Source organism: Lissotriton vulgaris, chromosome 10 (assembly GCF_964263255.1).
Source record: "Lissotriton vulgaris chromosome 10, aLisVul1.2, whole genome shotgun sequence".
NCBI classification, from domain to species: Eukaryota; Metazoa; Chordata; class Amphibia; order Caudata; family Salamandridae; genus Lissotriton; species Lissotriton vulgaris.
Genome location: NC_141698.1, coordinates 88373125 through 88385819, shown reverse-complemented (window position 1 = coordinate 88385819; position 12695 = coordinate 88373125). Strand labels below are relative to the sequence as shown.

The window sequence follows — 12695 nt, the reverse complement described above, 5'->3', positions numbered from 1 at the left end:
TGCAATGTCAAGTGGCGTGATGATGCATTATTTACGCCAATGTTTTTGCTTAGCTGAAATGTAAAACTGTAAATGACTAATCACCCTAATTTCCAAAATTAACATTTCTCAAAACAGAAATATTTCAAAATGTCATGTCCTTTAATTTTAAACAATTACAAAATTCTTATTGAAACTAAACTTACAGTCACTTGGAAAGTTTGTAGTGGATCTCCATCTTGATTATACATGTATTGGCCAAGAAGCTTTCCCTCTTCTTGATACTCATCTTCCAAACCCTGTGACCGAAACAAGTGTTTACAGTGCGATATTAACACCATTATTGCATGATCTGCCTCTCAGCCAAACTGGTCAAAAAGTGAACAATTGTACTTACAATTCACATTACTTCAACATATATTAGGACCAGTATGCTCCCTTTCAACATCAATACTCTCAGAAGCAGAGAACTCTGTATGGATAGTGTAAAACTGTAAACAAATTACCCATCTCCAAACCCCAATTTTTCCTGTCACTTTTAGATCCCTTCCCCCCACAAAACATTGTAGGTGAGAACACTCACCTAATGCTGGGGTAAATTTATAATAGCCCCTTTGGTTTTGCTTTGTTCGTCCTAAGTTGGCAGGGTATGCCCAGACGTGGGTCCCTCACTCACTTTGCCACTGGATTCAAGCTAACCTGGCTGATGACGGCTGATTAGCCAGAAACCAGTCGCAGGATGCTTGTTTCCGGTCCAGGGAAGACATGGCTTATTAGTTCAGGCTGGACTATTGTAAATGTAAATTTAAATGTAGGTGTATTTATATAGCGCAACCTGTCACCCAAAGGGCATCCTGGCGCTTGCTTAGGGAACCCGTCCTGGTATTCCCCTGTGAGAGGCCCCGGCAGGGTGTCCACAGGGTGAAAGCCAGGCATCCCGCCGCGAGGGGCCGTCGTGGAGATTAAGCAAGCTATTGCCCAGAGTTGCAGAGTGAGACCCCGTGAGTTGAGTAGGCACCGGAGCGAGAAGACTATTCCCATGAGGCACTGGGACAGACTGATTTGCGTATGGCCATGTCTGAACTGGGGTGGCGGAGTGAGCTAAAGAATGATGATGGATTGAACCCAGATCAGTTGACTGGGGGTGAGTGCTTGCATTGTTCAACACTCCGTCCTTCATCCCCTTTGGTAAATTTATAATACACCTCACTTGCATAAAGGTGCATTTTCACTTACGGCAGTTTTGCACTTAATGGAACTCGGATAATCATAGAATACTGCAGTATGGATATGTTGCAAATCTGCATATATTAAGTTGCTGTTAGCACCTCACAAGGCACCAGCATCCTAGAACACAACTATCCAGAAGTTTCACTGCATAACAACGCAGTTCATGGGACACATTTCTACTGTCAAGCACAAAAGCAAAGATAAGCTTGAGACTGGAAACCTTTAATGCTGCAAGAGGTTTCTACATGTTTTATAGATCACTATGATTCAGACAGAGCTAAAACAGGCAAGTCAGACTGATCATCTGAAGTGTGCAAAAATGGGCTAAAATAGAAGTCCACTATTAGATGTTGTGAGTAATATAGGAATAAAAAAAATGCTTGTTGAAAATATCATAAGGTATGATTCGACTCAGAAATAAACAGGAGTGTCAAGAGTGCATTAAAAAGTTGGACAGTTGGGGATTGGGAAAAAGGAATGACAGTGAATGGTGAGCAGACAAGGAGAAAGTGGGAAGCAAATGTTAAGCGGCAATTAGGACAATGCCAAAATGAAAAATAAGGGCAGCAGAGGATGGGGAGTCTGTGTCAAGAAGTTCCTCGTCTGCAACAACTAGAGATGTATGGCTGGGTATAAGTGCTGGATTGAATGCCTTGTGGTAATGTAGAATCTTCCAGTTCCTGGAAGAAGAGTTCATCTGGGGAAGCATTCAGCACAGTATTTTCTTCAAAAGGTTAGAGTGGTGATGGAAATACCACTGGTGGACTATATCGGGGTATTTTCTGAAAGTCAGTGGTGTCAAGAACTGATCTGTGGACCTCTGTAATAAGATCCACCCGCATTCTCTACCTATGTTTGATTCTTGATAGACTGAGGTGCAGCAGGAAGGCTACACAGGTTCAGTTTGTAGAGTCTACTTTATTTCAGATTCCATTTTCTGACACTTAATAGGAACCTGCAGAATGTCTGAAGGCCTGATAGTCTATGCTAAGCTTGCAGTAACAGTAATGCCTGGAGAAACAAAAAGGGAATCAAAACACCACGGAGTGTACAGGACAAGCAATTGCCTTGCGTTGGTTGCAGGACATTTCACAAGTCAGTTTCCAAATATAGCTAAATGTCCGTTGTCTGGGTAAATGTTCGGAAAGTCAACGCAGTGTGGTGCCTGTTTGCCTGTGTTAAACAGACAAAATGTACGAGAAGATCTAAAAACCAATATGAATTATTGTGTTATTTCTTATTTTTTATTTATTTAATGTGGCTGAACCTTGTAGTCCCCAGATGCTGGAGTTGATTACTTTCTCCTAAGGCTCTGCGCTTTGTTTTTAATCTTCCCAGGGGACACTTGGAAAAAAAACATTGTAAGAAATACCTTGGGTCCCCTTAGGCAATTTTAGTTTCAGATCCCTTCCCAAAAGAAAAGAGCTCCCTTGATGAGCAAGGTAGTGCCCATCCAGATACAGGTAGCATCTGGGCAAGGTTATCTCGGTGAGAACTCTAGCATGCCTCTAACAATAATGGACTGAAGTCCTTTTAAAAACTAAAAAGGGTGCTTAAGATGGATGAGCGGTACATCGTCATTTTTAGCGTGTTCCCTCAGTTTTGATTAGATTACATTGATGGTGGTTATGGTGGATAGGTAGAGTCTAACAAGAGGCACAATTCTCTTACAGCTGGGAGGTATGAGTTGCGTTTAAGGAGGATCAGAAGTCTTACGTGTGGTTAACAAAAGGACTTGGGACATATGGAAGAAAGAAGAGGAGGGCAATTGTATTTTGCCTCTGCGATTACCAGGGTAAAGACTTGCAAATGGTCTTTCAGTTATGGCCACAAGTTTGATACATGCATTGTACTGTACTAATACACAGGCAAGCATTTGAAAATGTAACATTCCAGATAAAAACTGAAAACAAACAAATCATCCCATCATTTGAGAACCACAAAAGGCTTACTTACAAACACTGCAAACTCTTTAGGTGCACTGGTGATGTTTCCTGTTGGTGAAAGTGTCTTTGGTATATGCTCCAGTGTAAATGCCGTGGGGTAGATCTGCATAGAAAGTCGAACCACTAGATAGCCCTGGGATCCTTTAAATGCCCAACAGTTTCCGGGATACATATCAGGCTATTAAAAAAAATACTCAAAATATTTACTCAATCTCCAAACGTTTTAGAATTTTTTTGGGGTGCATTAAAGTAACTAATCCCATCTAATACATACTGGAAAATTAACACCCAGCTCTTCACATTGTCGATTACATCTGGGAGCAACAAGCTACTAAGCCTAAAACAGACTTCTAATACATGGGAGCCTGAAATCCCTGTATGAAGCTAGTCTCTAATTTTCTAATTATATGCAACCTGTGAAGTCTCCAGTTGCTTGTAATAAAGAAATGATGTAGCTGCTCAACTGTAATAACATATTACTGTTGAGTTCTGACACCATAATGGCTGCTGCAGAGCCAGTACCAAGAGGGGGAAGGAAGGGAAACCGTGTATAATTAAAGCTACAATTTAAACAGCAAAAACAAAACCTCTGTTTTTCTAGATGAACGGTTATCAGGAGAAAATAGATATTTATTGCAACATGCTTATTTTTTGCGCACTTGGGGTAATTATAGGACAGATGAAATTGTCCTACATGTTTCTACACATTCTAAGCTACACATTTAAAAAAAATCTTTTTCCGATATCTTTCAGCAAAAGATATCCAATTCCTCTTTGGTGTGTTTAATTTTAAAGTACAGTTTACACTTTTATTTATCATGTTTGCATACATCCTATCTCTTTCATACGAAAGAGCAACACCACGAAGGATTGAAGACATTTGTGGGAAGGGTGCTAATGTGACTATACAATATAAGTAATAAAGTATCCACTGACATATATTAAAAGGAAGTCAGCTAATAGCTCCATGACCGGAACTCTGCTTTCAATATCATTCATCTCTATAGTCCAGCAACTTCTCGGTGATTGTAATGTCCTTATAATGTATGGCAGTGGGTACTTTATCCCATACATTATTTAAAAAGACATTGGCAGATAAATGAGCTGCAGCGAAATATCACGTTAATCAGCCTGATTTTTTTGCATCAGCCAAATACAAATGATTAGAACTTAGTAAATTAAAATACAAAAAATACAAGAAAGGGAATTTCATGGAATACATTAGAAAACAAAAACACAACACCTTTACATAAAGTACTATGCATCATCCAGGAACCAATATTTTGATTAACTTTCTTTGAACAGGCATAAGGAGAAGACAGCATTTTTAAGATTGCCCTAACAAATCTGTGTTGGACTTCCTTACACATGGCAAGATTGCCTTACAAACAAAATTGCACATTTAATTTACATTTAAGTTCCTAGTAAAGTGGGTACCACATGCACCCAGAGCCTGTGAATTAAATGCTAGTGGGCCTGCAGCACTTACTGTTCCACCACTTATATAGCCTTTTAAACACTTCGAAGGTCTGCTATTGCAACCTTTGTGTGCAGTTTTAATCTGGCATTTCGACCTGCCAATATAAACCTTTCGGCAGACCTAAACCTTTCTTTTTACAGTGCTGGGTGGAGTGCATTTAAAAAGTTGGACATGTACTGGTAATGAAAAACTCCTAAATTCGTTTTCACTACTACTACACCTACCCTTCTCCTATAGGATAACATGGGGTTATCTTATTACATCTGCTAAGTTACAACGTTCATTTGGGAGCAGGTAGCAATGCTGATGTTTGGTATCCAAAGAATTGTATTTTACACCCTCGTTGATAGTAAAAAGTTGGATTTTAAGCCACAATTCAGAACATGCCACTTTTAGAAAGTTGGCATTTTCTTGTTCTAACCATTTGGGGCCTGTATCCTGGGCAATATGACTCAGTTGGAGAGAGTGTGTCCCCCGCCCCTGTTTTTGTATGTAGTTCATAGCTGCCATGTCGTCCGTGTGGACAATGACAGCTCTGCCTATGAGGTGAGTTTGAAAGGCTCGGAGAGCTACAAACACTGCTAGTACTTCTAGGTGATTTATATAAAGCGTTTTATGCTTTAGACTCCACAATCCTTGGATAGTGTGATTGAGCAAGTGAGTACCCCAACCAGTGAGTGATGCGTCTGCTGTTAACACGGTCTGTGGAACAGGGTCGATGAAGGTCCACCCTTTGGATACATTTTATGGGTTCCATCACTGCAAAGAGCGATGGGTGCAGCAATCTACCAACACTAGTTCGGTCAATTGACCCTGCGACTGGTTCCACTGACTTGTTAAGCATTCTTGGAGGGGATGCATGTGAAGTTTTGCATGAAGATTGATTACTATGCAAGACAGCATCATTCCTTGCAGTTGCAGGAAGACTCTTGCTGGTAACGATTTGTTGGGCTGAAACTGAATGAGAAGAGACTGAATACTAAGAATTCTGGCTGCATTGGGAGAGGCTAGAGCTCTTTGAGTGTCTATGGTGGCTCCCGGATAAGTTTGTATGCTGGAAGGCTGCAAATGGGACTTCAGGGCATTCACTGTAAAACCTAGTTGGTGTAGCAACTAGATTGTGGCTTCCGTGTGTTGCAGATACTTGTGGTAAGTGCTGGCTTTGATGAGCCAGTCGTCCAGGTATGAGAATACATGGATGTGTTGCCTTCTCGGATGAGCGGCGACTACTGCCAGGCATTTGGTAAACACTCTGGGAGCAGTGGTGACTCCAAACGATAGTACTTTGATTTGGCAATGTTGCCCTGCTATCACAAATCTAAGAAATTTGCGATGAGCAGGGTGAATTGGAATGTGGAAATATGTGTCTTAAGTCTAGAGTAGACAAAGTTGCCCTGCCGTAGGAGTGGGAGCACTTGTTGACGTGTCCTCATGTGGAAATGTTCTGACATTATGTAAAGGATTAGTATACTCCTGACCCTTGATATTGTAACGGTATAGGCTCTATGGCTCCTTTTGAGTAAAAGAGTCTGTGCTTCTTGTTTGAGCAGGTGCAAATGTTCCTGTGACATTTTGTGAGAAGGAGGTGGAATGTGTGAAGGATTGGTGGTAAGCTCCAGGCAATAGCCATGTTGGATAATTCCTAACACCCATTTCTCTGTAGTTATAGACCGCCAAATGGGGAGGAATTATTGCATTCTTCCCCCGACAAGTGTGGTATAGTCAGGGAGTCACTGTTTATTTGGGGAAGGGGAATTATGGGGTATGCGGCCTTTTTTCTCTAACCTTAGAATTGTTCCCTCTGTAACCTTCACAAAAGAATCCTGTAGAAGGGCACCACGACTAGTTGTTACTCTTATAGGTGGATGTATTATTTGTAAGGGGCCCCACTTTGTCAGTTATTACAGGTTTGCCTGAGGGCCATGGTGGAGAGCAGAACGATCACACATACATACATACATGTGTAAGTCTGGTGATTTCAGAAGAAAAAGTAGTGATCTACTGTCCCATTCAGTTCTCAAATTTACCTGGATCACAACTCGAGGAGACTGTGAGAAGTACCATAAAGGAATTCCAAAAAGGCTCATTAGGGCAGTTTTGGTTTCATACGTCTCAGAACAGCGAGTACTCAGAATGCTTCCACCTAAAAGAAGGAAAATCTTACATCAGTCTAATTGGGTATTTTGGAAGTCCAATCTCCAACCTGCAATCAATGAGCAGCTTTTAGCAAACATACTTGCTCTCAAAGCATCATGTGATGTCCCTTTTGAGGTCACCTTCCCAATAGACAGCTCATTCACAACCTGGCCCCTAGCATTAACCAGCATTCCATAAGTCATAAAAGGCCAGAAAATGAATTCGTATAAGTAAACAAGTCTATTGAATGCTTGCAAAATTGGTTGTAACTTCACCCCTGAAAATGAAAGAGCTCTGGCTGGTTGCAAAGAAAGAATTCTGGAGAGAAATTACATTTCATTTGATTCTTGGACAGCTCCTCAGTCCTATCTGAGTAGGTCTACAGTGTCTGCAGTCATAGTCTCAATGGACACATATACTCTGGAGTTATGCAAATAAGGATCACCTGTGTAGCCAGTGTTTGGATATAACACTGACTGGTCAAAACAAAAAGGGTTCTTTCACAACTTATCTTGTTCTCTCGGCTTAGTATTAATATATTATTAAATATGGATTACAAGCTTATCATTTATATGCACATTGAATCCCTATCTTAGCTTGAAAGTGTTAAAGGTATCCATGTAACGAGTTTGAACTGTTACCAGAGAATCACATCCATTAAAACACATTACACAACCTGGAAAATGAGGAAGGTAAAACATTTCTTCATTTAACCATACCTCCAGATTCCAAAGCATAGTCCACCATCCCGATTTTATCTTGAGAATATAGCTTTAATGCGTTATTAACAATGATGTGTGCTTGCTGTGAAAACAAATGGAAAAACGTTTATTGCCAATTAAAGACATTGTATGCCAACTTAAAAACACATGAATACAGAAATAGGAAGCTGAATATTTAGCAAAGTACATAACAACAAAATTCAGTTTTGGAATGTAACAAATCCTGAGCTGTGCACCACATCCTGCGTACTGTGATGCCAGTGAACAGTGAGGGTCCAGGAGGCAACATTTTATTTTATTTTTCAAGAGTTTTATATAGTGCTGGCTAGACCCGGAAGTATCAGAGCGCTTTACATGTGCATCAGATCACAGTTACAGGTTACATCATAACAAAGGTTACATAGTTCCTAGAGCATGGCCACATAGTTGCTGGTAAGGTCGAGATAAACAATAAGCACAAATACGTAAGGGGAAAAGCAGGCAAGGTGAGAGATTCAGGGGAGGGGGTTTGGAGCAGGGGAAGTAGACAGATAATGAAGGAGGGAAAGAGGAGGGTAGGGTGAGAAACACAGCATGGGAAGAGGAGGGGAAGGGTGACGGGTAGACAAACCGGTAGACGAATCAAGGCAAACGTCCAAAGTCCAGTAAGCTGTGATCCCAGGGGAGGTGGTATCACTTCCTCATCTCGGTTGCGAGAGGCTCCATTTGCACAGTGGACTCTCTCAGAGAGGTCTCTGAGACTCCAAGGCCTTTATACTGGATCCTTCCCCCAGAAAGGAGAGAGGGAGTGCTTTGGCAAGGGGTGCCATACCATACCTCAAGTGTGAGTGGCTCCCTTGGCGCAGTGGACTCACTCAGCGGGTTCGCTGAGACTCCAGAGTATAAATATTGGATCTTTCCCCAACAAGGGGAGAAGGAGTGCTTAGTCAAAGGGCACAAAGGACAGGGGGTAGGCAGAGTAGCAGGCAAGGGGAGAGAATTCGGGGGAGAGGGGATAGGAGCTAGGGACGAGACAATGAGGAGAGACGAAAAGAAGTCTGTCTAAAGACCGACTGGGTAGGTGACGACCAAGGAGGGAATCCACGTCCCATCTCCCCCCTATAGCTAAACTAAGTAGCTCAATTGGGCATCAGACAAAATAGTTCAGTCTCAATACATTAAGAGAGGAGGGTAGGAGAGACATAAATAGAGGGCGGATGCGGTAGGAGACTGCAGGAGAGACGAAAGGAAGTGCAACAATGTGGTTCAACGATATATAGGAAAAGATCAAACAAGAAAACATTATTTCAAACAGTCAGCAATACATTAGGGGAGGAGAGAGAGGAGCGAGAAAGTAGTGGGGAGGAGGGGAGGAGGGAAAGTGAGGTTGGCTAGACCCAAAGGTATCAGCGCACTATACATGAGGATCAACAATGTATCAGACAAGATCAACAATTACACAATACATCAAAAATAATAGGCAAAACATTAGGAGAGGAGAGAAAGGAGAGAGGAGCATTGGAGAGGGCGGGGGAGGTGGGAAAGGGAGGAAAGAGAGAAAAGACAACAAGGAGAGACAAGAGGAAGTCTGTCTAAAGACCGACTGGGTAGGTGACGACCAAGGAGGGAATCCACGGTCCATCTCCCCTATAGCTAAGCCATGTAGCACCATCGGGCATCAGATAAAATAGATCAGTCTCAATACTAAGAGAGAGGGGGGGGAAGGAGAGACATAAATAGAGGGAGGATGAGGGAAGAGACGACAGGAGAGATGCAAGGAAGTCTGGCTAAAAACCGACTGGGTAGGTGACGTACAAGGAGGGAAATCCCTGACCTGTCTCTCCTATAGCTAAACTAGGTAGCTCCATCGGGCATCAGAACAAAATAGCTAGATCTCAATTGACGAGGGAAAATTCGTAGATAAACAGGGTGGGGGCAAAAACAGGTGAGGGCAGAGGTCATTAGCAGGAAAGTGGAGAAGAGGAGAGCGGGGAGGGATAGCGGAAAGACGGGCCACACAGGCGCACACGGGTAGATGGAGGATCGCCATAAATCAGGAGGAAGAAGAGGGCAGGTCAAATGAATAGGGCTAAGCGAATTACAGTTACGGGAGTCCAACCGGGGAAATAGGTAGTAGAGCCCCCGGAAAAATGCTGCTAGTTCGGAGTAAGTTTCCATGGATCAGCTTTGAATCATTCTAAAAGTGGGTCCGTTCCTTCTCAGGCGCCCTATAAGATCCAGCCGGCTAGGGGGTCAGCGCGTAAGGGCTTCAGCGACGAGTAGGGAGAACACACTGTTGGGACTGATCGCCCCCCCCCCCTCCCCTCCCCCCCCCACAGGTGCCCTTGGATGTGCCTTCTTGATGGTGAGCTGCCGATGGAGGTGGTCGGTGGCGAGCTAAGCCGCCATTTTAAGGTCAGGCACAATACTGGTGGGGCCTCCGTGATGGGCAGGTGGTCAACGCCCCTCCCCCCAGCATACAGCAACCCCTGGGGGGGGGGGAAGCCCCCTTCTACTCACAGTCTGCATGGGGCTCGTTTCGCCCAGCACCTCACAACCGTATCCGGGGGAACGTCACCGACTGCCGGGCGCCACGATGGGGTCAGGCAGCCTCGGCTCCAAGGACGCTCCCCGTGATTTAAGGCAGAAGTCCGATCAGTGCCCTTCAGCTGCCTCCCAACGGCGCATTGGATATTCACGACCCCGTCCATCCGTGTGCGAGCCGGGGAACTCGCCAGGCGTCTTCCGCAGTGTCCAAAATGGCGGGGGCTGTCGGGACTCGTCCGCCGGTCTATGGCGCGCACCAGCGCCGCTCGTACCAAGGTCCGCCGCCGATAAGAGGGGTGCCGCGATGCCCACGCGGCCAAGGATTGCGGGATTCCGGCCCCACCCGCTCTGGACTCCACACTCCATCCATCGCAAAGTGGCGATGGATGGTACCCCCCCATTAAAATACAGACCTTTCCTGTTAAGCAAAAATGAATCTGTTGATGTGAACAAGGATGCCCTCTACCGAGCAACCTAAGCAGGTAGTAATTAGTTTATGTAGATGGACTGTTTCAAGAGCACTAAATGATAAAAAGGGAACCTTTATTTGCTCACAAATTACGTTGTCCAACTAGAGTACAAACTTTACAAAAGGGCACATACTCTGGCTTATTTAAGTACCCACTAAACTTAAGGACTGGTTATTTCATGATTCATAACTATCATTGCCTATACTACAAAGGTATTATCAGCTTGATCAGGCCAAAGACAGAGAGCACATAGGTATCCTTTTGCAAAGATGTTTATTGCAGACCCCTCACCCCCGACAGACTTGTTTCGCCTCACGGCTTGGTCAGTGTCGGTTTGTTGCGTGTAAAGTGCAGCCGTTTTTAGTCGTGACACATCACATGAATATAAAGGAAGGACCACAGCAAAGGTTAAAAATGCTGCGGCCATCTTTTAACATGTATTCTTCAATGTGTGTTTGTAAGAAAAGGCTATGTAATAAAGTGCATTGGTGCTTCTAAAATTAAACAACAAAACAGCGTATGTGCAAAAAGTGGGGGAATCACAAATCGAAGTTTACGCATTTGTCAATATATCAAAAATAAGACACGTGTAGTAGATATCAATATATCATGTATAGTATAAAAACAGTGATTCTCTAAGGTTTTCAATATCAATTCATAATCCTTCATCCAAATATACTCAAATGACCAATCTGTGTCACAAAATATACATTTCATTTCGATAATGCTTCCCTTCCATAATATCTCGCCCTGTATGGGCAGATGTCTCAGTATTGATATGAGCTATTGAATAAAGAAACATATTCTCTTATACATGATGTAATCTAAATTCAAATGGAACAATAGCTCACTTTCTTTGTGTATTCATTTTTCCTTTTTAAAGATTGAATTATTCAAAAGGTTCACCCTGTTACATCACTCTAAGTTCTAGTTTTTCAGTATCTTCATAGATGTACCCACATCTCTTCATCATTGTTTAATCCCCAAGGGGCCCTGGTTTGGAGATCGATGATATATTTAGACTTAGACTCCAGGATTCAGAGTGCTTTGACTCGGTCTCCTCCCCTTTCCCTGCGGTCTATCTGATCTAAGCTGTAGAAGCCTAATAGATCCTTATTGCTCTGATAGTGTTGGGCAAAATAGCGAGCTACAGGATAGGTCTTATCCTTGTTCGTTATAGCACGCATTTGCTCAAGCACCCGCTTCTTCGCAGGGTGGATCGTACTGCCTATATAGCGCATGGACATTCCAGGCAGTATATTGTGTATTCTGAATTGCAATTCAGAAACTTTCTGATCTCTCTAGTGGGATCTTCCTGGATAATTAAATTCCTTTTTACTGTGTTTGCAGGCCTTACAGCAGAGACATGGGTAAAATCCCTTTACCGTTAATGTTTTATGGGATTGTGATGGAGTTGAAAAGTGACTATGGTCTAGATGATCCCTGAGTGATTGGCAGCGCCAGTAAGTTATCGATGGACAATCAGGTAGAAGGTTTTTTTGAACGTTATCAGTTTTTAAGATGTGCCAGTTTTTCTTAAAGATATGCACCACCTCTGATTTGATGTTAAAATCTGTGATCATTCGGGGAGTGGTTTGGACGCTGAGGAAGATGGCGGTGTAGAGAGTCTCTCCTCCCGTGAAGCGATCCCACATCAAAGTTTGGAACGCTTCTTCCCAGCTGAACCCGAGATGTGAGAGCTGATTTGCAAATCGGAACACAAGCGGAATGCAGTGAGCTGTTTTTCAAGAGCGGGGCTGCTCGAGAACCGGCAAAACTTCGAGCGAGAATCCGGACCGCCCCAGCCGTGAAGTCGACGAGGAAGCGAGCGCGGTGTGCCGCGCGGACGACGAGGCAGACCAAATGCCCAGAGAGACGAAGGTCTGAAGCACAATGAAGGACTGAAGGCTTGAGGGCTCATACCTGCTCTGGGGCTACAGTGCTGTCGAATTCCGGACGCGTGAGTACTTTACAAACTTTGACCAGCCCGCCATGCTAGCGCTCCTGGCTCCCAGCACCTTTACAAAGATGGCGGCCGCCATCTCTACAACTGCCTAACACGACCCTCTAACGCCTCTAACACCGGCTAATCAGTCAATGGCCAGTACTGAAACCAGTTAATAATGAGCTGACACGCAGATTTCAACTAGTGACGAAGGTCTGGCGAACGAGTAGCGAATGAGTAGCGCACATGAACTTCTGTTAT

The 12695-nt window shown here is 43.6% G+C and overlaps 1 protein-coding gene across 8 annotated transcripts in view; it reads right to left on the bottom strand.

Annotated features, from left to right (window-relative positions):
• SUN1 (Sad1 and UNC84 domain containing 1) overlaps nt 1–12695 on the bottom strand; it is a 316273-nt gene that overhangs the window by 2848 nt on the left and 300730 nt on the right. For all 8 annotated transcript variants that reach the window (XM_086940550.1, XM_086940554.1, XM_086940551.1 and 5 more), the window contains 4 exons: nt 7491–7575; nt 6663–6778; nt 3166–3333; nt 186–278 (listed from right to left, as the gene is read on the bottom strand). In XM_086940550.1, the coding sequence (XP_086796676.1) occupies nt 186–278; nt 3166–3333; nt 6663–6778; nt 7491–7575 (462 nt within the window). The remainder of the gene's footprint in view (nt 1–185; nt 279–3165; nt 3334–6662; nt 6779–7490; nt 7576–12695) is intronic.